The sequence below is a fragment of the Pongo abelii genome, chromosome 16, assembly GCF_028885655.2.
Source record: "Pongo abelii isolate AG06213 chromosome 16, NHGRI_mPonAbe1-v2.0_pri, whole genome shotgun sequence".
Classification (NCBI taxonomy): Eukaryota; Metazoa; Chordata; class Mammalia; order Primates; family Hominidae; genus Pongo; species Pongo abelii.
In genome coordinates, this window is record NC_072001.2 from 92912735 (window position 1) to 92937606 (window position 24872).

Below are 24872 nucleotides of genomic sequence, written 5' to 3' on the forward strand. Positions count from 1 at the left end.
AGGGATTGAGTTTTCCAAATAAAAAAGTGGGCTTCAGTTTTATGCCATTGTAAGAGGCCATGTGAGGGATGTTTGGATGCCCACTTTGAATCTGTAGGACCACTCAATGATTTTTTAAAACCATTGGTTTCTGGCAAGCAAAACATTCAAAATCTAGGCTATCCCAGGAAATCTAGCACAAGGGCTGTCCTGCGGTAATGCATTAAACCACGTAACAAACAAACTCAAGAAGAGGGATGTGGCTCTGGATTTGTGACCCTCAACATAACATGTACCACCTTGGGCTTCGGCTTCAACATCAGTTAAATGGAGGGACACAGACGACTCTCTGGCTCTTATACTCTATGACATGATCACTGGCCACCTTAGAAAATCAAGCCTATTTAGACAATGGTTTGTGAGAAGTCAGACTCTCTGAGGCTCAGTTTCCTTATCTATATAAAAAAAGATGATAACATTGGGAGAAGCCATCTTCAGCAGTGAGGAAAGAAAAGGACAGTGAAGTTAAGTGAGCAGTCTCAGATCTCAGCCCTGTGTAATCTAAGGGAAGGTTACTGGAGCTGGCTCTGCTTTCCTAATCTGCAAAACAGGGATAAGAATGCTGCTGTAAGGACTGTAGAATGATCTTGCTCACGCCGACTTACAGAAGGTACAAAATAAACACTGATCTCCTTTATTCTGATCTCATATTCAGCAAATATGAGAGAAATGTGAACGTACTGAAATGTCTGCCAGAAAAAAGAAAATCCAACCCTTCAAAAGAATGACTTCAGGGGTTTTGACATCTATTCACTTACACTTCCCTCTTCCACAGTAAGCGGCCCACCTTCTGACCCACACTGCCCATCTCTGTGCTTATCATGGAGCTTTCAAGAGTGAGGATTAGAGGCTGTACGGAGCAGTGGGCACAAACCACAGGGAGCGCTGTTCAAAAATGGAAAACGAGCTGGCCCCAACACCGGGTACTGCTGGGCACCCTCTCAGACCTGCCCTGCAACAGCATCAGGAGGCTGAGGGTCCCCAGCCAGAAGGCCCGAGAGGGGCCCAGGCTGGAAACTTTACCGCGAAGCAGCCCTCATCTTAAGGTGGCTCAACACCATGCCTGAGATCTAGCCCATGCGACAGTATGGAAGCAGGAGGCCCTACTCCACCACAGAAAGAACATTTATGGGTGCCTAAGCTCTGGGAGAATGGCACCTGAGGGAACAGGGCGTGCCCACAAGCAGAGCTCGGAGAGGGAGAAGAGGCAGCCCTGCTCCTGGTCGCAGCCAGTGTGCGTCATGTCCAGGCCCCACAAGGGTGACCCTGGCTCAGGTTCTCATGCTCCAGAAGCTGGCCCAGGTGGCAGTGGGTTCCCTATGGAGGCAGCTCATCATTCACAACACAGCAACAAACCTTCTGCTCTCATGAGGAGAATGTATTTTAAACTTGGGAAGAGTCATAATTCTGGGATGTTTCACATGTTGTCAGCTTTAACCTTCTACAGACACAGGGCCTCTCCTCTGTAAGGAGGGACCTCTGGCATGTGTGGGTGTGTGGTGGGTCCCTCTCTCTATTAGCAGAAATGTGTTGGGCATGAGCCAGGTTTATGATTTGGATTGTGTCCTGCACATAACACCTGTGAGAATACAACTGAGACTAGGACAGTGCGGGAACCATATTCTTCATGAGGCGGTAACCAAAAGGCTTGGCTATACAAAAGGATCCTGGTGGCCGGGCACGGTGGCTCACACCTGTAATGCCAGCACTTTGGGAGGCCAAGGCAGGTGGATCACTTGAGGTCCAGGAGTTCGAGACCAGCCTGGCCAACATGGTGAAACCCTGTCTCTACTAAACATACAACAATTAGCTGGGCATGGTGGTGGGCGCCTGTAATCCCAGCTACTGGGGAGGCTGAGACAGGAGAATTGCTTGAACCCGGGAAGCAGAGGTTGCAGTGAGCCGAGACTGCACCACTGCACTCCAGCCTGAGCGACAGAGCAAGACGCCATCTCAAAAAAAAAAAAAAAACACACAAAAACACAAAAGGATTCTGGGTGTAACAATCTCAGTAGAGCCAGCGGGTGATTCTGGTTCTCCTAAAATTCTGCCCTTACTTGCCACCCACCACACCCCCAAATCTGAAGGGCCAGCTCTTTTCTACCTATGACATCTCACCAGCAAGTAAAGGGCACAGGACCTCAGAAGTCTGTGGTGCTAAGGATGAAGACTCTAGTCAGAGAAGGTGCTCAGCCCTAGTGAGGAGGTTCTGGGAAGCAGGTGGGCCTGCTCAATGCAGTCCCTAACCCTTGGGAGCATCCATGTGAGAGGTAAGGGTGCGAGTGACTTGGGCATGCTGACTCCCTGCTGAGGAAGGCAGGGCCCCTCACATCCGCAGTGGCCGTGTGCATCAGGGAACGGCATGGCTGCACGTGTGAGAAATGGGTGCACCCGAGCAGTGTCAATAGGAATCCCTTCCCTATTCCATGCCAAACAGTCTTCCCCAGACACAAAGGTTCCGGGTCCTGAGGCTTGACTCTTCTAAGGCTCAAAATGGGTTCTGTTTCCAGACGTGCTTGTTCTTTGCTTGTCTTAAGGACTCTATTTCAGCCCAATCCTTGACCCTCAGACAAACTGGGACAGGTTGGGAACTTTGATGTTGAGATCGCCAATGTTGATGTTCCGAGGAATCTCTGGCAGGTTGATGTTTTTCACAGCAGACACAGCCCGCGCGGGGGCTGCTGAAAGGCCACCCTGAGAAGAAATGAGAGGCGAGTATGAGACAAATTCTCAGTGTTATCTGCTTAATGCTAAAAAAAAAAAAAAAAGCAAAAACAAAAACAAACAAGCAGGATGGGCACGGTGGCTCACGCCTGTAATCCCAGCACTTTGGGAGGCCAAGGTGGGTGGATCACCTGAGGTCAGGAGTTCGAGACCCGACTGGCCAACATGGTGAAACCCCGTCTCTACCAAAAATACAAAAATTGGCCAGGTGTGGTGGCGGGCCCCTGTAGTCCCAGCTACTAGGGAGGCTGAGGCAGGAAAATTGCTTGAACCCGGGAGGCGGAGGTTGCAGTGAGCTGAGATTGCGCCACTGCACTCCAACCTGGGCAACAGAGTGAGACTCTGTCTCAAACAAACAAACAAACAAAATAACAGGTGAGGGATGCCTAGAAAAATTCCAAACTGAGCACACACAATTGAAGTTTTAACTTTCCCCCCTTATTCCTCAAAAGTAGCCAACAAAACAATCTTGAGGTTAGATGGGGTTTGGCACAGGGATCCAAAGCCTGCAGTCCTACTAGACTACCAGCTCCTCAGAGGCGGGGTGTGGCCTATACAGTTTCACAGCCCCAGCATCTCACAGTGCCTGGCACATGGTGGGTACCCAATAAATGCTGAAATAATCTAAGGTGATTTGTCAGGGGCACTTTTCTGGTTACAAAACAAAACAAAACCCTTTCCTCAAGAGACTAAAGACTCTTACTGAAACGTGCAACGTCACAGGGAAGTTCTTAAAAGGAAAAGGACAGTCACAGCTCTAGGGCAACTGCTTGCCAACTAATAATGTGAGATGAAAAGAGCTGGCTTTGGAAGTGTCATGTGGCAACAAGCTGGGAGAGGGTGGGGGTATCACAGATAAAGAAGGGCTGGTGACAAAACGCAAAGAGTATGCACATCTACAGTGAACCCCCACCTGGCAGGCTCACCCCCATGTGGAGAGAACAGCAAAAGTGGATGAAAACTCCCTCACAATCATTTTTCCCCTATTGCCTTCTTTCCGGATACCAACTCCGATTCTGCCCTCACCCAGCAAGTCTCCATTTCTTCTCATTTCCAACCCTCTTGCCTCTGACTCACTTACTATTCCTGGAATCTTCCCAGCCTACATTTCTAAAAGAACTATAGCTGCCACAATAGCTGTGGTCTGGAAAAGCTTCTTCCGCAGGACTGCCAGTCCTCACAGAAAGAAGAATTCCTGGTTTCGCAAGATCAAGTTCCATTATACAAGGCAAAGAAGCTCTTTAAGACACTCAGATAATTAAAGAGGTAATTTGTTCTGCTATTTCTGCATGTGAAAGTATACGTCTGTAACCTCTGTGCTCTGGTAAGGCTGAGGAAGGGGACGGAGAGACCTCAGATGGATAGGACAGAATTTATGTGAACATTTGTATCAAGCCCAGCACCATGTGGGGGTGGACTGGGGTGTGTTATTTTCAAGCCTAGCCCAAACTCTACTGTAGTTTTTTATAAGGCTAACTGGAAATAAGGAAATTGGCAACTCTGAGGTCTGAAAGACACCACAAGAAATGGCTGCTGGGAGATCAGACTCTTAGAGCACACAAACTAGGAAACCACACTGGACTAGGGAAGAGGGTTCTGGGTCCCTCCAGGGAATGAGTGGCTTTCAAAGGAGGAATTACAAACCACAAACATGGGCCATAACCCCCAAGCCAGAAGCTGTCTGCCTTCCTCTGCCATCTGGCTTTTCTATTTGCTCTTCTACCCTGAAAATCTGAGATTTCAAACCTTGTTACCTGTTTAATTTTCAGGGCTGGTTGACCTTCAAATCCATGAGTTTCAATGGACTCAAGGAAGAAAGAAGATGAGTATCATTTCCTGAGGTTTCACAGCAACACAAACCAACACATGTACACACTCCTGCCTCTGCCCAGGTTTTCTCTACCCAGCCAGGGCTAGAGCACAGCTGCTTACTCACCTCGGATTTCTCCAGCCTGTTTTGAGCTTCAATCTGAGCCACGATTTCATTCATGTTTGTTTCCAACACCATCCCACCCATCACCACCTCCTGGAGGATGTAGTGCACCTAAAGGGGAAGCAAAAATCAGAAGAGTCAGAATACTCTGTGGTGGTCAGAGTGTAACCCACGAGGTTTCCTTTTCCTGCAGTAGCAGTGGTCAGATATGACATGTCCTGACTCACAACTCAGACACTCAAGCCCCCCTGCCCAGTGACACAACGAGGGGTCTCTCCCAGGTCTTGGCACTTAGCAACACGAGTCTCTCCCCTCAGCAGCGAGGTGGTAGCTATGAGCACAGGCTTCAAAGTCTGACAGCTCTTGTTTAAACTCTGGCTCTGCTACTTGCTAGCTGGGTGGCCCTGGGCAAATTACCTTTAAAGTGCTTCAGCTTCCTTCCAGGATTGCAGTGAGGGCTGGATGAGATAAATGTGTGTAAAGCACCAAGCCTGGTGCCCAGGACACACTGGGTTCTAAGTAAGTAATGGTGGCTTTCATTATTAATATTACTATCATCAACACTGACTGTCATTAAGTAGGTCCAGCTATGACAGAATAATCCCTATCCAAGCAACTGAAATGAATGTCTTCCACCTTCTATAAGGCAGATCCTCCAACCTGTGCTCCACTGAAGGGACGTGATCAGAGCAAGACAGAGCCCAATTCCTTTGCACCTCTCCTCACCTCATTTCTTACTGCTTAGATTAGAAAGCAGATTCAGCATAAACACCTTTCTAAGCATAAGGCTCACATTCGGGCTTAGGTTCCATCTAGCCAGCAGTCATCTAAACAAAGCTGAATCTCAGTGTACCTAACTGCTGTGATGGGACGGAGGTGACTCAACTACTGTACCCCTTCGTGGTAGGAAAGCTGTCACAGAAAGCCCTGGGTGGGTCAAAGCAGAGATGCCCACTGTGGTTCATAAGGAATGGTACTCCATATTTCAAACCAAATCCCATCAAATGGCCCTCAAGGTGCTTTCGGTCAAGTTGGGAAGATAGCAAGTACAACCTTCTACTGTTAACTAAGTGCCAAATGATTCGGTTAGTCCTGGGGAAGTCAGAGAAGAAAGGGAACAGTGGCTAGAGAGATCAGAGAGCTTCACAGAGACAGTGGGAGGATGGAAGTTGGGCTCTGACATTAGAGAGGCAGGGGAAAGAATTTCAGGTAGATGTTGGAAGGAGCAATTCAGCTGGTGTATGGGCAGGTATGGGGAGCTCCTGGGTCTGGCTGGGATGGCAACTTTATTTATGCAGGAGAGAGGCTAAGACAAGGCTGAGAAGGTAATTTGGGTCTGGAGCAGGGCTTCTCAGCCTGGGTACTAGTGACATCTGGGGCCAGATAATCCTCTGCTGTGGGGCTGTCCTGTCACTGTGGCCTGTTCTCTAGCATCCCTGGTCTCTACTCCTCCAGCTTGACAATCAGAAATGTCTCCAGAATTGTCATATGTGTTCCAGGGGGCACACTCACCCCAGCTGAGAACCACTGGTCCAGAGCCTAGAGTCAACCACCAGTTTACTCTGTCAGCAATGCAGAGTCAAGAAGAAAGATGTGTCTGCATATCTGGGCACTGTGCACTTCTGACATCTGAAGTTCTCTGGCATTGGCTCCCTGTATTTTGCCCTCAGTAAGTGCAGGGAACTTCTGATCTTGAGGACAGAGTATAATAAATCAAATGTATTCCCTTGCATGTGTGCCCACATTGAGCCTTATTAACCACTGTTCTGTCTACACACACACACTCACGAGGTGTTCTTACATTTTATACAATATGAATTATTCATTAGCTATATGCAAATGAAGATTTAATGGTAAAAGTCTCATATTTAGATAATTTACAAAATGTTAAACAAGACTGGTTTTAAAATTATTCCCTGGGGGAATTCCACTGTTTATACTTCCCCATCAAGAAATAGGCCTCTGCAAACAGTATGGTGGTTCCTCAAAAAGATTAAAAACAGAATTACCATATGGCCCAGCAATTCCACTTTTGGGTATACACTCAAAAGAATTGAAAGTAAAGACTTGAAGAGAATGTGTACACCCATGTTCATAGCAGTATTATTCACAACAGCCAAAAGGTGGAAGCAGCCCAAGTGTCCATGAACAGACGACTGGATCAACAAAATGTGCCACAGAAATACAACAGAATATTATTCAGCCTTAAAAAGGAAAGGAATTCTTCTTTTTTTCATCTGAATTGAGATGCTGTAAAAGGGAAGGGAATTCTGAGACACAGTGTAACACGGATGAAACTTGAAGATACTATAAGTGAAACAACCCACACACAAAAGGATGAGGACTGTGTGATTCCACTCCTGTGAGGTATCCAGAGTAGTCAAATTCAGAGACAGAAACTGGAATGGGGGCTGCCATGAGGCAGAAGGAAGAGGGCAGTGGTGGCTGTTGTTTAATGTGTACAGAGGTGCTGTTTTGCAAGATGAAGAGCTCTGGAGATGGATGGTGGTGGCGACTGCACAACAGTGTGGATATACTTAATGCCACAGAACTGTAAGCTTAAAAATGGTGAAGACAGGAAACTTTATGTTACATATTTTACCACAATTTAATAAAAAAGGAAAGAAATAGTCCTCTATACCTGCACTGTCAGTATTTATTCCTTTTGTTTAGCCAATCCCTGTGTGGGTAGAAAGTAGTAGTTGTTGAGTATCTATTATGAACCAAGTACTTTATGTAACTTACCTTAATTTTACAACACTCATCTAAAGTAGGTAATATAACCTTCACTTTATTATTATTATTACTATTATTATTTGAGGCCGAGTCTCGCTCTGTCACCCAGGCTGGAGTACAGTGGTGTGAACTTGGCTCATTGCAACCTCCGCCTCCTGGGTTCAAGCGATTCTCCCAACTCAGCCTCCTGAGTAGCTGGGATTATAGGCACCCGCCACCATGCCCAGCTAATTTTTATATTTTTAGTAGAGTCGGGGTTTCCTCATGTTGGCCAGGCTGGTCTGGAACTCCTGACCTCAGATGATCCCCCTGCCTTGGCCTCCCAAAGTGCTGAGATTACAGGCATGAGCCACCATGCCTGGCCTGCCTTCACTTTATATATGAAGAAATTGATACATTTGATATATGAGGAAAAGGCAATAAAATGATCCCAATGTCATGTATATTAGTAGCAGAATGGTGTTGATTCCAGAGCTCATGTTCTACCCTTTATATCATACTTCCTCAGAATCCCAAACTGTGTCTTCCACTCTATTCATCCCTGACCCCTAGTCCACATGAAATCATTTAAGACTTGTCTTTGGTGTGTCAAGATCTTGTATTAATTCTTCCATGCTTTATCTCCAAGGCCTAGAACAATGCTCAGAGTAGGCATGCTAAATGAATGAAAGGCTTTCCATATATCTGAGTAGCATATTCCTTGGGCTTTAGGGACTTTGAAGATAGACAAGAGTGTGGTGGGGGGGCTTTCTGGAGAAGGTATAGTAAAAGGCCTAACACATGATGTCGTGGAGACTAGTGGCTGGTTAACAGAAAAAGTCAGTTAAAACTTCTTATTTAACACTGCATCATAAAGTCAGCATTTTCAAATGCTGTTCAAAATATGTTCCAAATGCAAAAAGAAGAAATAAAAATGCAAACTCCATTTTTGTTATAACTACAGGATATCCAAAATTCCAAACCCCCAAACAGGTGAAAAAGCTGTCAAAAGCAGGGAGCTCAGGCAGGGACTCCTTTGCTTCACAGAAGGAAAAGAAGAAAGGATGCTACAGGGAGAGGACAGAGGAGCTGGCAATCTCAGAAAGATCTGCAAAAATATGTACTTCCTGCGGGTAAAGGACACACTCCAGTACCAAATTAATTCCTTGTTTTTGGAAGGCAGGAACTTCCTTGGACCTGAAGTTGAGGCTAAATGAGAAATCACACAAGCTACATTTGCCTCACAGAGGTGGTCTCTGTGGTAGTGGAGAAGACATCCTTTGCATTGTGGAGATGCTAAGAGACGTCTTGCCTATCTCGACTGGCTGGCTAGAGACTAAGGGTAAACAGACTCACCCAGAACTCTAAATCAAGGGAACAACTGTAGCCAGCCCAGAACACAGTTTTGGTAGCTCCCCGAACAAACATCCTGCAAAACAGCTCGTCCCTGAAAAACTTGCCTATTTAAAGATAAGTATACAAAAAATCTAAACAGGATCTATATAAATATACAACAAGAAAAAATTAGGAAAGAAATAGGAAAACCAAATGGCAGACTAAGACCACAGACTGGAAAAGGGCCTCCATGGACTAGATACAATGGTAATAAAATATTTTACACAACGAAAAAAAGAAAACTTGATAAAATAGTTGTCTCTATGAAACGAGAGCTCAAAGCAGAAATACAAGAACTTTAGCAGAGGTAGGGAGACGAGAAGAGAAGACAAGCTGTATATTAGCAGAACTGAGGAAAGAAGTGAAAGGAAAAATACTGTTATAGAAATGAAGGTGAAACTGGAAGAAGCAAAGGGAGAAGAAACTGCTAAAAACACACTAGGAACAAAAGGAGAGAAATGGAAAAAAAAAAAAAGAAACCAAAAAGGGCTAAAAGAAATAGAGAAGAAACAGTTACAAAAGACAGCAAAGGAGATGTAACATTTGCATAAAAGAAAAGTTTAACATGAATGGGAAAAATATGTAAAGATATGTTCATAAAGATAGAATCTAAGATGTTTCTGAACTATAAGAGGATTGGGGTCTACATACTGAAAGGTCACACTGTATCCCAGGGAAAACAAATTCAGAATAGGCAGTACCAAGATACACCTTTAGGTAAGGTTTCTGGATTCCTGCAATCAGGCAAAAAGATCAAATCACTTAAAAGAGAAATAAAATAATGAAAATTTCCACATTAATATTTAATGCTAACAGAAAATGGAACAACACCTACAAAATTCTCAAGGACAGAAGGTGTGACTCAAGGACTTTATTTATTTTTATTTTTGAGACGGAGTCTCGCTCTGTTGCCAGGCTGGAGTGCAGTGGCGCGATCTCGGCTCAGTGCAACCTCCACCTCCTGGGTTCAAGCGATTCTCCTGCCTCAGCCTCCCGAGTAGCTGGGACTACAGGCATGCGCCACCATGCCCAGCTAATTTTTGTATTTTTAGTAGAGACAGGGTTTTACCGTGTTGGCCAGGATGATCTGGATCTCTTGACCTTGTGATCCGCCCACCTTGGCCTCCCAAAGTGCTGGGATTACAGGCATGAGCCACTGTACCCAGAAGACTCAAGGACTTTATACCCAGTCAACTGTCCAGCAAGGGTAACAGAATGGGGACCATTGTTCCCAGGTATTTCTTTTTTTCTTTTTTTTTGAGACAGTTTCACTCTTGTTGTCCAGACTAGAGTGCAATGGCACGATCTCCGCTCACCGCAACCTCTGCCTCCCCAGTTCAAGCGATTCTCTTGCTTCAGCCTCCTGAGTAGCTGGGATTACAGGCATGTGCCACCACGCCTGACTAATTTTGTATTTTTCATAGAGATGGGGTTTCTCCATGTTGGTCAGGCTGGTCTCAAACTCCCAACCTCAGGTGATCCATCCGTCTTGGCCTCCCAAAGTGTTGGGATTACAAGCATGAGCCACCACACCCAGCCAAGTATTTCTTAAGGAATCTACAAAAGGAAGCACGTGTGCCAACTAACAGGTGACTGGAAAAACTATGGCAGGGCCAGGCCTGGTGGCTCATGCCTGTAATCCCAGCACTTTGGGAGGCCAAGGTGGGTGGATCATTTGAGGTCAGGAGTTCAAGACCAGCCTGGCCAACATGGTGAAACCCCATCTCTACTAAAAATACAAAAATTAGCCAGGTGTGGTGGCATGCACCTGTAATCCCAGCTACTCAGGAGGCTGAGGCAGAATCGCTTGAACCCGGGAGGTGGAGGCTGCAGTGAGCTGAGATCGCGCCATTGTACTCCAGCCTGGATGATGGAGCGAGACTCTGTCTCAGAAAAAAACAAACAAACAAATAAAAAAACAAAAGTTAGCTGGGCAGAAGTGGCATGTGCCTGTAATTCCAGCTACTTGGGAGGCTGGGGCAGGAGAATCGCCTGAACCCAGGAGGAGGAGGTTACAGTGAGCCAAGATCGTGCCACTGCACTCCAGCCTGGGCAACAAGAGTGAAACTCCATCTCAAAAACAAAAACAAAACCAAAAACTACGGCAAAAACTTGCGGTGAGCACTGAAAACTACTTAACTGTAGGTCTAAGGCTAAAATAGGATTAGGGTAACAACAGAGCGTCAATACTATATGCTTTGATGATGTATAAAACTCCAGCTAGCAAAAACTAGGAAGAGAAGAGGGGAAAAAGGAGGGAGGTAGAATACGAACACTGATTTCCTCACCCTCAGTAACTGAGAGTCCATGGATAGCATTTAAAACTAAAGTAATAAAGATATGGTTAATCTGACTTTTACTGTGACTTTTCCCGTGAATGTCCAAGCCTACCATCATTGTTATAAATAACAAAATTTTGAAAGCCACTGAACTTTTGGCTAGGGCCAAAAAACCCTTTTTCTTTCTTTCCTTCTTTCTTTTTCTTTCTTTCTTTCTCTCTCTCTTTCTCTCTGTCTTTCTCTTTCTTTCTTCTTTCCTCTCTCTCTCTCTTTCTCTCTTTCTCTTTCTTTCTTTCTTTCTTGACAGGGTCTTGCTCTGTCACCCAGGCTGGAGTGCAGTGCCATGACAATAGTTCACTGCAGCTTTGAACTCCTGGGCTCCTGCAATCCTCCTGCCTCAGTCTCCTGAGTAGCTGGGCCTATAGGCACGTGTCACCATGCCCAGCTTTTTTTTTTTTTTTTTTTTAATTTTTAAGTAGAGATGAGGTCTTGCTATATTGCTCAGGCTGGTCTTGAACTCCTGAGCTCAAGGGATCCTCCTGCCTCAGCCTTCCAAAGTATTGGGATTACAGGTGTGAGCCAATGTGCCCAACCTAGAAGGATCTCTTCTGCTGATTAGAGTGTTTTGCCATTATTGCAAAAAACTCACCCAGAATGCATCATCTACAATTTCCAGTTTCTCTAAAGTTAGAACTCAGACTGCTGTGAAACAGTAAGTACAGAATCCTAGATTTTTAGGATCCTTCCACCTCTACTCTTCCATAGTTATCTTGCCCAAACCTAATTCAGCTTCATTTCCTTTTTAAAGTAACTTGTCCTTCCAAATCATTCCTCTTAGTTTTCACAGAGTAATTTTCTTTTCTTTTTTTTTTGGAAACAGTCTCACTCTGTTGCCCAGCTGGAGTGCAGTGGCACGATCTCGGCTCACTGCAGCCTCTGTCTCCCAGGTTCAAGCGACTCTCTTGCCTCAGCCTCCTGAGTAGCTGGGACTACAGGCGCCCGCCACCACGCCCAGCTTATTTTTTGTATTTTTAGTAGAGACGAGGTTTTACCATGTTGCCCAGGCTGGTCTCGAACTCCTGAGCTCAGGCAATCTGCCTACCTGGGCCTCCCAAAGCGCTAGGATTATAGGCGTGAGCCACCATGCACAGCCAGAATAATTTTCTTTTCTCCCTCTTAATTTAATCTGTATATTATTTAATCAAATTACATAATTACAGTACCAGTTTACTGGCATAAAGAGATCTGGAAACATCACAACTGACCTTTGGTAAGCAAAATGACTCAAGTGTAAGTAAGCAATGGATGAGCGAACAGCTGCCCGTTAGTCCTGCTAGTCAGTTCAGACCTTGTCCACTGAATATGAAGTGACCATGAAAGATGGCTAACATTTCTCTGATTGGAGATAGATGGGACTTGAGAAAGTTGGAGGCTGCCAAGCATGGGTGTGGGAGCAAGCAGTCAAGAATCAATACTGAACTCATGTACCTAAAGAACTGGAGATACAGTCAGGGCACAAAGAAGGGTTCTGTTAAACAACAGAAGTTGGCTGATGGGCTGATCTTGAGGATGCCTGCAGAAATCTAGGTAAATACCTGAGAGAACACTGACAGATAAAGTCACAAACCAACACAGGGAGGCTGGTAGGGAAAGAAAATCTGAGACGTGAGTCATGTAAATGGCATTCGAAACCACAGGAACAGAAAGAAAGAGGCTAAGTCTTCGAGAGGCCTAAACCCAGCTTCACACAGTGTGCACTGAACAAATATGAATTATCAAGTAATAATAATTCAACTTTCTACTCAGCAAGCATGGGAAATAATGACACTAGCAAAATTCATTCAGAAGTGTTTATTAACAGAGTTTAAACAAAAGTGCTACTGATTTTTCAGTACTTGGCAAATCCAATGGTAATTTAACTTAAAAATAATTACAACCAGGATGAGTTTCATCTGACATAAAGATTAGGATAACTCCAATAAACCAACAGGATATCTTGATATAAGGGGAAGGCAATAGAGAAAATGCTTCGGGTGATAAATCTGAAATCTTAAAAGGTAAAATGAGGTATAGATACTGATGCTTTCCAAGATCAAGATACATAAATTTACGACCACATTTTAGTGAGTGAAAGTCGGTGTTTTTAGCTCTGTCCTATTTAAATTTTTCTCTTGGAACCCCTGAAAATAGTCAAGAGTAGGAATGAGTACTGTAGTCAAAATGTCAATTCCTCTAAAGACAATTTAACTTGTTATCGAGTCTCTCCACTCTCCCCCAACACCTCTGGACATCTGTGTCTCTTTATTTTTTTTTTTCTTGAGACATGGTCTCACTCTGTCGCCCAGGATGGAATACAGTGGCACGATCTTGGCTCATTGCAACCTCCACCTCCCAGATTCAAACGATCCTACAGCCTCAACCTCCCCAGTAGCTGGGACTACAGGCCACATGCCACCACACCCAGCTAATTTTTTTTTCTTTTTTTTATGAGACAGAGTCTCGCTCTGTGGCCCAGGCTGGAGTGCAATGGTGCGATCTCAGCTCACTGCAACATCCGCCTCCCAGGTTCAAGCGATTTTCCTGCCTCAGCCTCCCGAGTAGCTGGGACTACAGGCACGTGCCACCATACCTGGCTAATTTTTTGTATTTTTAGTAGAGACAGGGTTTCACCATGTTAGTCAGGATGGTCTTCATCTCCTGACCTCGTGATCCGCCCGCCTCGGCCTCCCAAAGTGCTGGGATTACAGGTGTGAGCGACCACGCCCGGCACACCTGGCTAATTTTTGTATTTTTTGGTAGAAATGGTGTTTCACCATGTTGGCCAGGCTGGTCTCAAACTCCTGACCTCAGGTGATCCACCCACCTCAGCCTCCCAAAGTGCTGGGATTACAGGTGTGAGCCACCTCGCCTGGCCTCATTTTTTCTTTTCTAGGATGCTATCACCTCATCTTCCATCCCTTGAAGGTACTTGCTTCTATAACTGGACCTACTTACTGTCTGCAACACAAAGTTAACCTCTGCAGACAAAAGTACATTAAGACCAGGGATAGCAGCTCATGCCTGTAATCCCAGCATTTTTGGGAGGCCTAGGAAGGAGGATTGCTTGAGCCCAGGAGTTCAAGACCAGCCTGGGCAACATAGTGAGACCTCTGTCTCTCCAAAAAAAAAAAAGTTTAAAAACTAGCTGGGCATAGTGGCACAAGCCTGTAGTTCCAGCTACTCGGTAGGCTGAGGTAAGAGGATCACTTGAGCCTGGAAGTCAAGACTGCAGTGATTGCACCATTGCACTCCAGCCTGGGAGACACAGCGAGACCCTATTACAAAAAAAAAAAAAAAAAAAAAAAGTAGATTAAAATGAGTCTGCTAGTTTCATATCAGAATTGAATCTAAGAAGAAAAATAAAAGTGTTTCTTCAAGGATACAGATGTGCCTCAGAACTACTAGGGGTGGGGACAAGTCAGTTGCAACAACCCTCCGGAAGGACAGAGGATTCCATGCTCTTCAAGGGTTCCATCCCTGGTTGTTTCTCACTGAAATCAAAGAAAGTTCTGAATCTAATCCCATGTCAACAGAGATCACTTAAAAACAGACTGATCTGGTACCTGAAGATAATAAACAAGAAGGCATAAGCAAGGTATTTAAATTACCTTTTACTCTAGTAAAAACAGTCTCCAAACCTTAAATTGGTCATGTTCCAAAAGTTTAAGTATTTAAATTTACAATACATTTTTCTATAAAGGTAATAAGTAAGATTTTCAAGGCTAGCAGCTCATGAAAGCAGACTTAAATCCATAAAGCTACCCAAAATGTGGTACAAGAGAGCACCCCTGACGCTACACCTAATATGAACAATACTGTTTCTATAATAAAATGCAGTTCTGTATTGGGATGGCAGGATCCCATCTAACAGAAAATTTCACAAGCAGAGAGGATAAGTAAAATCTTTTGAGACACTAGCAGCACGTTAATGCACGCCACATCCCAAGCTTAATCGAATCCATAGAAACCTCTAATCTAGATCAATCCCTCTCCAGGTCCGTTGCATTGGAGGGCAAATGCCTGTTGTGCCACAAAAGACAGAGGCTCACGCTCCCACTGTGGAGTCTTTCTCAAAATAACTGTGTTATACACAGAAGACAAAAACACTAATCAAATATAAAAGAGCATGGTCACAGTGCTTATATTAAAACATGAGGATGCCAACGCTGCAACACTCAAGTTTTGAAAAAGAATTGTTAATCACTGACAAGACAACTAGTCTACTATATAAAAAGCTGAGTGCTGATAGCTTTTTCTTTTTTTTTGATACGGAGTCTCACTCTGTTGCCCAGGCTGGAGTGCAGTGGCGTGATCTTGGCTCACTGCAGGCTCCGTCTCCCAGGTTCATGCCACTCTCCTGCCTCAGCCTCCCGAGTAGCTGGGACTACAGGTGCCCGCCACCACGCCCGGCTAATTTTTTGTATTTTTAGTAGAGACAGGGTTTCACCGTGTTAGCCAGGATGGTCTCGATCTCCTGACCTCGTGATCCGCCTGCCTTGGCCTCCAAGGCTGATAGCTTTTTCTACTCCTTCGTGGCACAGCTGGTTTCATTAATTCCTAGGAAAGGGCTTCAGAAAATAAGTAGGGAAGAGATTGTTGAGAGATGGGAAATGCATCATTTTCTTGTCTATACTTGAGGGCATGGTGGCTATTAATGAGCCAAAGGGTAACTCAGCTCTGAGATGACTCAGCACTGACAGGAAGAGAAAATCATCTGAGAGTCATCTTGGCCCAGAGTCAGACTCTAGTTCCCATATTATACATTTTAGAAAGAAATGAAAAGAGGAAGAAGGTATCTTTATGAGTAGTATTGAGGGCCTGGTACATATGCCTTTTTCTCTCTTACTCATACTTTCATTCCAAAGCCCAATGTTTTATCGGTGTTTTAAGACAAGCAAAGGACTGACTATCCTCATTCCCTTGCATCTCTTTTACCTAAAAATGAACATATGGTAATTAGAATCAATGACTGTTGGCTGGATGTCTATGTAGGTGTAACTACAGTGAACAACACGGAGCACATTAACAAGTACCAGGCATACTTGACTTCACTGAAAAATTGACTTCTAGCTAGGGAGACAAAACAATATGCGTGAAAGAGACATTAAATCACCATTAAATCATTTTAACAGAAACCTTCAAAAGTGTATTACACACTCTCATGACTTCTAAAAAAGAATATTCTAAATGTAATTGGGCTTTTTTTGGGGGGAGTGCTTTTTTTGTAGCTCATTGTTAATATCTAAGTAATGAATTGTATTTTTTTTTTTCTTTAGATGGAGTCTCACTCTGTCGCTCAGGCTGGAGTGCAGTGGCACAATCTAGGCTTACTGCAACCTCCGCCTCCCAGGTTCAAGCGATTCTCTTGCCTCAGATTCCTGGGTAGCTGGAACTACAGGCGCCCACCACCATGCCCGGCTAATTTTTTGTATTTTTAGTAGAGACGGGGGTTTCACTGTGTTAGCCAGGATGGTCTCAATCTCCTGACCTAGTGATCTGCCAGCCTTGGCCTCCCAAAGTGCTGGGATTACAGGCATGAGCCACTGCGCCCAGCCTATGAATTGTACTTTTTAAAAAAAATTATTATACTTTAAGTTCTGGGGTACATGTGCAGAACACGCAGGTTTTTACATAGCTATACACGTGCCATGGTGATTTGTTGCACCCATCAGCTGGTCATCTACATTAGGTGTTTCTCCTTACGCTACCCTTCTCCTGGCCCCCTACCCCCCGACAGGTGCTGGTGTGTGATGGTCCCTCCCTGTGCCCATGTGTTCTCATTGTTCAACTGCCATTTATGAGTGAAAACATGTCGTGTTTGGTTTTCTGTTCTTGTGTTAGTTTGCTGAGAATGGTGGTTTCCAGCTTCATCCATGTCCCTGCAAAGGACATGAACTCATCCTTTTTTTATGGCTGCATAGTATTTCATGGTAAATTGTATTTCAATGCTAAGATTCCTTCAGGAACTCTCAGGCACATAGAGCTGTCTGGTCCTAAGCAGCTCTGAAGAAAGCAAGCCAAGAAAGCAACTTTGCTTTGTAAAGTTCTGTTTTTCCCTCTCACCTGCTCTTAGTGTCTTCTGAATCACTTTTATGAACTGTTTGATCTTCAGACTGGACATTTCCATGGTTTTCCCTAGATGTCTTCTTGTCATAAAATTCCACAAGACATTCAATCTCTAACCATTGATTTCTTTCTCTCTTTCACTCACAGGATCATACATTGTTTCAATGGGCAATGAATGAATCCAGTGGAGCCTTGTCTTACACATCAGATGAAGTGGCTGGCTGGTTTAGGGGCCACAGAGATTGAAAATTTGTTTTAAGCATTAGAATCACTCTAAGCACTCTAAGATACACATGAGCACAGGCACATGAGAGCAGAGGCAAAGAAGAGCAGATTCAAATCTTCCATGTCACACTCATTCCAGACATATACTAATTAAGTAGAATTGAGGGCAGATTCGTCCTGTGTTTAGAATTTTTCGTTTCCTTTTTGTTTTTGGACAAATGGATAGAGTTGAACAAGTTAAATGTTTCAGTGAGCCCACTGTACCTACCACATAAAAGGCAGTGTGTTAGGTTCAAGGCATTCACTGATTTTTTTCTTTTTTCTTTTTTTTTGAGACAGGGTCTTGCTCTGTCACTATCATTCAAGCTGCAGAGCAGAGGCGTGATCATGGCTCACTGCAGCCATGGCCTCCCAGGCTCAAGTGATCCCACCTCAGCCTCCAGAGTAGCTGGGACCACAGACCAGCTAATTTTTGTATTTTTTGTAGAGACAGGGTTTCACCATGTTGCCCAGGCTGATCTCAAACTCCTGAGCTCAAGCAATCCTCCTGTTTCAACCTCCCAGAGTGCTGGGATTACAGCACCTGGCCGATTTTTCACTAAAAGAACATAATCTCTAACAATGTCTATTTTCAAATATGCTTAACATCACAGAATGTTAAGAGCTGAAAGAAGGAAATGAAGATAAGATGTGGACCCTGTCCTTAAAGAATTTAGAATCAAGTAAGAAAGATTAAACATGTACAGAATTAACTATAATAAAAGGAAGTCTGTGATAAATACCATGACCCAAGTACAAAGTGCTATGTTATTTCAGAGAAGGGTGGCCTTAAAACTAACTGGCAACTGGAGGAAAAGGCATCCAGGCAGAGGGAATGGCAAAATACCTAGCAACTCATTCATTATTCTTCATGCTCTACTAATTCATCTTCTTTTTTTTTTTTGAGACAGAATCTCGCTCTGTCGTCCAGGCTGGAGTGCAATGGTGCGATCTCAGCTCACTGCAACCTCCGCCTCCTGGGTTCAAGCAATTCTCCTGCCTCAGCCTCCTGAGTAACTAGGATTACAGGCATGCGCCACCACACCTGGCTAATTTTTCTATTTTTAGTAGAGATGGGGTTTCACTATGTTGGCCAGGCTGATCTTGAACTCCTGACCTTGCGATCTGCCCAACTCGGCCTCCCAAAGTGCTGGGATTACAGGCATGAGCCACCGCGCCCAACTCATCTTTTTTAATTAATAAAAGGATCACTCACTCACTGGCTTCATATTTTACGCTCTTTGAATATATATAGTTGACTGCAGTAAAGTATACTCACTACATGTTATTACTTCCTTTTTAAAAAAACCAATTCCTATTATGAGTCAGGGTTCTCTGTGAAATCATTTTTTTTTTTTTTAATGTTCTAGCAGGACTTTTTCTTTCTAACCCAGTGTTTCATCCTCCTTTGGCTACTACCTGTTTGCACTGCTGATCACAAATGCCAAGCACAGTGCTAAGTACAGAAAAAGATCCAGACCTTGTCCTTTTGAATTTCATCCTTCCTTGGTTGCTTACCTGCTAAGAAAACATGACACAAACACATTTCCCCACATTTAGGATGTCACAGCAGGCAGGAATACTACAGGCAGCACCGCAGAGTGTGCAGGAATACTACAGGCAGCACTGCAGAGTGCAGAGGGAGCGGGTCCAGAATCAGAGTCTAGGATCTGAATCTGGCTCTATCACTTACCAGCTGTGTGACCTTGGAGAAACTGAGGTTTCTTACCAATAAACCTCAGTTTCTTCATCTGTAAAATGGGGAGAACCAGAGTTCTTAGCTGCCAGGCTTATTCTAAAGATTAAAAAAGATGATGTAGGAAATAAATGAGACACTGTATATAAAGCACTTAGCTATCTATTATGTGCCTGGTTCTTAGTAAGTACTCGGATGTTGGTTAATTTGGTAGTTACAATCAAAGTCATCTTGACCAACCTCTTTCCCAGTGCAGGATTCTGTTCTTTGGCTCCTTTAACAGTATAGATCCTTCACTCTGGTGACAGATCCTTCGCCTCCATGAAGAGAGCTCACTACAGTTTCCAAGCTGCTCAGTGGGCTGTTGAGCAGCAACAACTGTCAAAGAGTTTTTAACTGTACTGAGCTACAACAAGCATCAAATAATTTCCACCCGCGATCCTACCTGTGTCTTCTGGAGCAACACAGAATAAGTTCCCGCCCTCTACCCTGGGATTCTATCACTCTGCCTAAGGCAACCACATAGGCAGGCAGATAAGTGAAGCACAATTTGGCCATAAAACAAAAAAAGAAAAAAAGTCCAAATGCCACGCCTAGATCCCATTAAACTGTTTCTAAGGAGACCATCTCCATCCCCACAGTTCCTGCTCCTTCTAAATCACTGCCCATGGAACAGCCCTGCGCCCCACTCCACCTGCTCGCCCTTTACATGCTGGATCAAAGACATCCAAAGCTGTAACATCCCTAAACACAAGTTACAAAAATAGTTCAGTATCACTGGAGCGTAAAGTTCAAAGCAAGAGGTGAGGCTAGAGAGGCAGGCTGGGCATGCTCATGGAGGTCTTTGTACATAAGAAAGGGCTGCATCTTCACCCTTTTGGCAGTGGTCCCCAACTTAAAAAAAAAAATTCATGAAAATTCATTTAAATAACACACTTCCCTCAATCACTCAGTGTCACTGAACTATCATAAGGTTTTGAGGAAGGTGGTGGAGGGGAGTGAGGCATGTCCTTCTCCTCAAGAATCACTGCAGCTGGGGGTATACATCAGCAAGGGAGTTAGTAAAAAATACATTTTTAAATATATCATTAGGAAGGTATGTAAAGGATAGTCTTAAGGCACAATATAGGAGGCAGAGAGACTAGTAGGAAAAAAGTAAAAATAAAGACAAATTCACCATTTATTGAACTAAGCAATTATTCACTAATTCCGATCCTCAAATAATTGAATGGTGGATATTACTGTATTATATCAAATCTAGGACTTCACTGATTGTAAAACATACTATTTTATATGCTACTAAAAAAGAAAAATGACATACCATTGATTATAAGAAAAATCTTGATTTGAGATGTTAAAATTATAAATGGTACCCAAAAAGTGAGTCTAAGAATCAATGAAATGTGATATCATCCCTGTTTCACAACTGAAGAAAACTGAGGCACAAAGAGGTCTTTAAGAGGGTTGCATAAATTACACAGTTAGAATCTGGTAGAATCAGAAGCCCACAAAGGCACTTCATGCAGAATCCGACTCGAGGAACACAGGGTTCCTAGTTCCTCCTGAGTGCACCCAGAGGTTATCTCCCAAGGGAGCAAAGGCAAAGTGAAAAGTGAGCCCATCCTGAAACTAGCCAGTATGCATAAGTCATAACCTTCAAAGGCAAGGTCTAATTAGAATCTGGTTTTAAAAAATGGGCCTTGGCTGGGTGCAGTGGCTCACGCCTGTAATCCCAGCACTTTGGGAGGCTGAGGTGGATGGATCACTTGAGGTCAGGAATTCGAGACCAGGTTGGCCAACATGGCGAAACCCTGTCTCTACTAAAAAATACAAAAATTAGGGCCGGGCGCGGTGGCTCATGCCTGTAATCCCAGCACTTTGGGAGGCCGAGGTGGACAGATCATGAGGTCGGAAGTTCAAGACTAGCCTGGCCAAGATGGTGCAACCCCGTCTCTACTAAAAAAATACAAAAAATTAGCCAGACATGGTGGCGCGCACCTGTAATCCCAGCTACTCGGAAGGCTGAGGCAGGAGAATTGCTTGAATCCAGGAGGCAGAGATTGCAGTGAGCCGAGATCGCGCCACTGCACTCCAGCGTGGATGACAGAGTGAGACTCCATCACAAAAAAAAAAAAAAAAAAAATTAGCCAGGCGTGGTGGTGCGCACCTGTAGTCCCAGCTACTCAGGAGGCTGAGGCATGAGAATTGCTTAAACCCGGGAGGCAGAGGTTACAGTGAGCCAAGATTGAGCCACTGCACTCCAGCCTGGGCAACAGAGGAAGACTTCTGTCTCAAAATTTAAAAAAAAAAAAAAAAAAAAAAAAAAAAAAAAAAGGACCTCTAGCAGTGCTAATCAGATAATACACCTGAAAAGTATGCCTTGAAAATAAAAAAACAGGCTGGGTAAGATGGCTCATGCCTGTAATTCCAACACTTTGGGAAGCCGAGATGGGCAGATCACTTGAGCCCAGGAGTCCAAGACCAGCCTGAGCAACACGGAAAAACCTCATTTCTACAAAAAATAAAAAAATTACCCAGGCATGGTGGTGCATGCCTGTAGTCCCAGCTATTTGGAAGGCTGAAGTGGAAGGGGCTCGGAAGCAGAGGTTGCATTGAGCTGAGATCATGCCATTGCACTATAGCCTGGGCAACAGACCAAGACTCTGTCTCAAAAAAAAGAAAAGAAGGCCAGGCACGGTGGCTCATGTCTGTAATCCTTGCACTTTGGGAGGCCAAGGCGGGTGGATCACTTGAGGTCAGGAGTTTGAGACCAGCCTGGACAACATGGTGAAACCCTGTCTCTACTAAAAATAGAAAAATTAGCTGGAAATCACTTGAACCAGGAGGCGGAGGTTGCAGTGAGCCAAGATCATGCCACTGCACTCCAGCCTGGGCAACAGAGTAAGACTTTGTCTAAAAAAAAAAAAAAAAGAAAAGAAAAGAAAAAGAAACCCAAGAAATTGGGACACATATCTATTTCACATCAACTAATCAACTCTGACTGTCCTGTATTGTTTGGATAACCAACAAAGTATTACATACTGACACTATTCCAAAGGCGTTTACAATCTACTAGAAACAATTATAATTAAAAACATGAGAGCATGAGCAAGAAGACAAACAGTTTGGAGAACTACAATACCGAAGTTTAGAGAAAGCTTCATCAAAAGTAAAAACTGGGCTGGGGCTGGGCACAGTGGAGTAGAGACAGGGTTTCACCATGTTGGTCAGGCTGGTCTTGAACTCCTGACCTCAAGTGATCCATCCACCTCGGCCTCCCAAAGTGCTGGGATTACAGGTGTGAGCCACCGTGCCTAGCTTATGAGCTTCTTACAGGTAGAAAATTTGAGTTTTATATCTTTGTATCTCTATATTTAGCGCAGTGTCTTTTTCCTAGTGAATGCTTAATAAATGGTTGTTGTTTGGTAATCAGAGAAAAGACAAAAACACTCTCAACAGACATCAGTACTTCATCAAGGTCAGAGAGCCAAGGTAAAGACAAATGATTTGCAGAAAGCCTCTAAGGAGGGAGGCACTTGCCTCCCACATATAAAAACCATTTATTCTGTTAAGAAATTTTATTTTAAGTCATCTTAAATTCATTTGGGAAGTATAGAAGATATAAATACCCAATAATCAGAGAAACTGAAAAGCTGCTATGTGGGATACCTTTCCTAAGATTCAACCATGTTTCCTTCTTATTAGAGCACTCCTCTATTTTTCTGTTACTAAAATTTCTAGCTTCCCTTCTACAAAGTGATAATAAATCAAACATCAACTTTTCCTCTAAGAAAATCCATCAAAAAACCATGGTCATCATTGGTAATATTCAACTAGTTCAGGTTCTCCTCCCTCTTGGGCACATAATAGGATAATTTCCCCATCCCTTGGGTGGGAGCATGTGACTTATTTTGATCACTGAAATGTGAGTGTGCGGGGATGTGTCACTTCAAGAGCTGGCACACACACATGCCCAGGTAGAAGCATATGTTGAGGAGATTTCCATCAGCTTGGACCTCAGAGGAACTACAGTGAGCAGAGACACCACAATGGCCACATAGCACGAGTGAAAAAATAAACCTTGCTGTCATAAGCCATTGGGATTTTAGAGTAATGTATTACCTAGCCTACCTTGATTGACACAAAAACCAAGCCTGGAAAAGGGTTCTTAGTTAGGAATCAAGAAATTCTGCTTTGCCGGGTGTGGTGGCTCACACCTGTAATCCCAGCACTTTGGGAGGCTGAGACAGGTGGATCACCTGAGGTTGGGAGTTTGAGACCAGCCTGACCAACATAGAGAAACTCCGTCTCTACTAAAAAAAAATACAAAACTAGCCGGGTGTGGTGGCGCATGCCTATAATCCCAGCTACGCAGGAGGCTGATGCAGGAGAATTGCTTGAACCCAGGAAGTGGAGGTTGCAGTGAGCCAAATTCACGTCATTGCACTCCAACCTGGGCAACAAGAGCGAAACTGCATCTCAAAAAAAAAAAAAAAAAAAAAAAAAAGAAAGAAACTCTGCTTCTTATCTTAGATTAGGCCAATCCTCTTCTGCAATATAAGGAATAATAGCAAAGAACAGTAAAATTGAATCTCAATTCCAGCCTTTCAGGGTGCCTATAAATCAGCAACCAAAGCAAAATACAATTTGTTTTATCTGCAACATATCCAAGTAATACCATGGGTAATAAGCTTTGTTTACTGACTACAACCTTGACAAACACTAGGTTTTACTGAAAACAGCTGCATATCAAATGAATATCTCTAAAGGTCAAATTGTGCTGTTTCGTGTACACTGTTATTCTACTAACCAGTAATAAGGAATGACTAACACACCAAACTTGAAGCAGCAGGTAATCAATGAGATTGTGCACTGAGGCAATCCAAAGTTCAAGTAAGGAAAGTGAGTGTGTATATGGCAGCAGATATTAAGTATAGTCTGGAACGATCTTTGCTTTTGTTTTTTTCTTTTTTACTTAAAGAGATGGGGTCTCACTTATTGCTCAGGCTGTTCTCAAACTCCTGGGCTCAAGCGATCCTCTCGCCTCAGCCTCCCAAAGTGCTGGGGATTACAGTCATGAGCCTCCACAACCAGCCCAAGTGTGCATACTTCCTTCCTTCCTTCCTTCCTTCCTTCCTTTCTTCCCTCCCTCCTTCCTTCTTTCTTTCTTTCCCTCCTTCCTTCCCTTTTTTCTTTTCTTTCTTTCCTTTTCTTCCTTCCTTCCTTCCTTTCCTTCCTTCCTTTCCTTCCTTCCTTTCCTTCCTTCCTTTCCTTTCTTTCTTTCTTTTTCTTTTTTTTTGAGATGGAGTCCTGCTCTGTCACCCAGGCTGGTGTGCAGTGGCGCGACCTCGGCTCACTGCAACCTTCACTTCCCAGGTTCAAGCAATTCTCCTGCCTCACGCCTCCCGTGTGGCTGGGATTAAAGGTGCATGCCACCACACCTGGGTAATTTTTGTGTTTTTAGTAGAGGCGGAGTTTCACCATGTTGGCCAGGCTGGTCTCGAACTCCTGACCTCAGGTGATCCACCCGCCTTGACCTCCCAAAGTGCTAGGATTACAGGCTCAAGCCACCGTGCCCAGCCTTTCTTTCTTTTTTTTCTAAACAAATTACAGGGATTTTAGAAATCATTATTGCTGATCTCTTTTTTTTTTTTTTCTTTCTGAGATGGAGTCTCGCTCTGTCGCCCAGGCTGGAGTGCAGTGGCGCGATCTCGGCTCACTG

At 44.0% G+C, this 24872-nt stretch overlaps 1 protein-coding gene across 2 annotated transcripts in view; it reads right to left on the reverse strand.

Moving 5' to 3' along the window:
- Window positions 1–640: 640 nt before the first annotated feature.
- Window positions 641–24872, reverse strand: part of AP3S2 (adaptor related protein complex 3 subunit sigma 2) — a 57102-nt gene continuing 32870 nt past the window's right edge. Inside the window, exons 4-5 of one of the 2 annotated variants that reach the window (XM_054531059.2) lie at window positions 4700–4807; window positions 641–2733 (exon numbers count right to left, since the gene is read on the reverse strand). In XM_054531059.2, the coding sequence (XP_054387034.1) occupies window positions 2605–2733; window positions 4700–4807 (237 nt within the window). In that variant the 3' untranslated portion in view covers window positions 641–2604. 2 annotated transcript variants of the gene reach the window in all.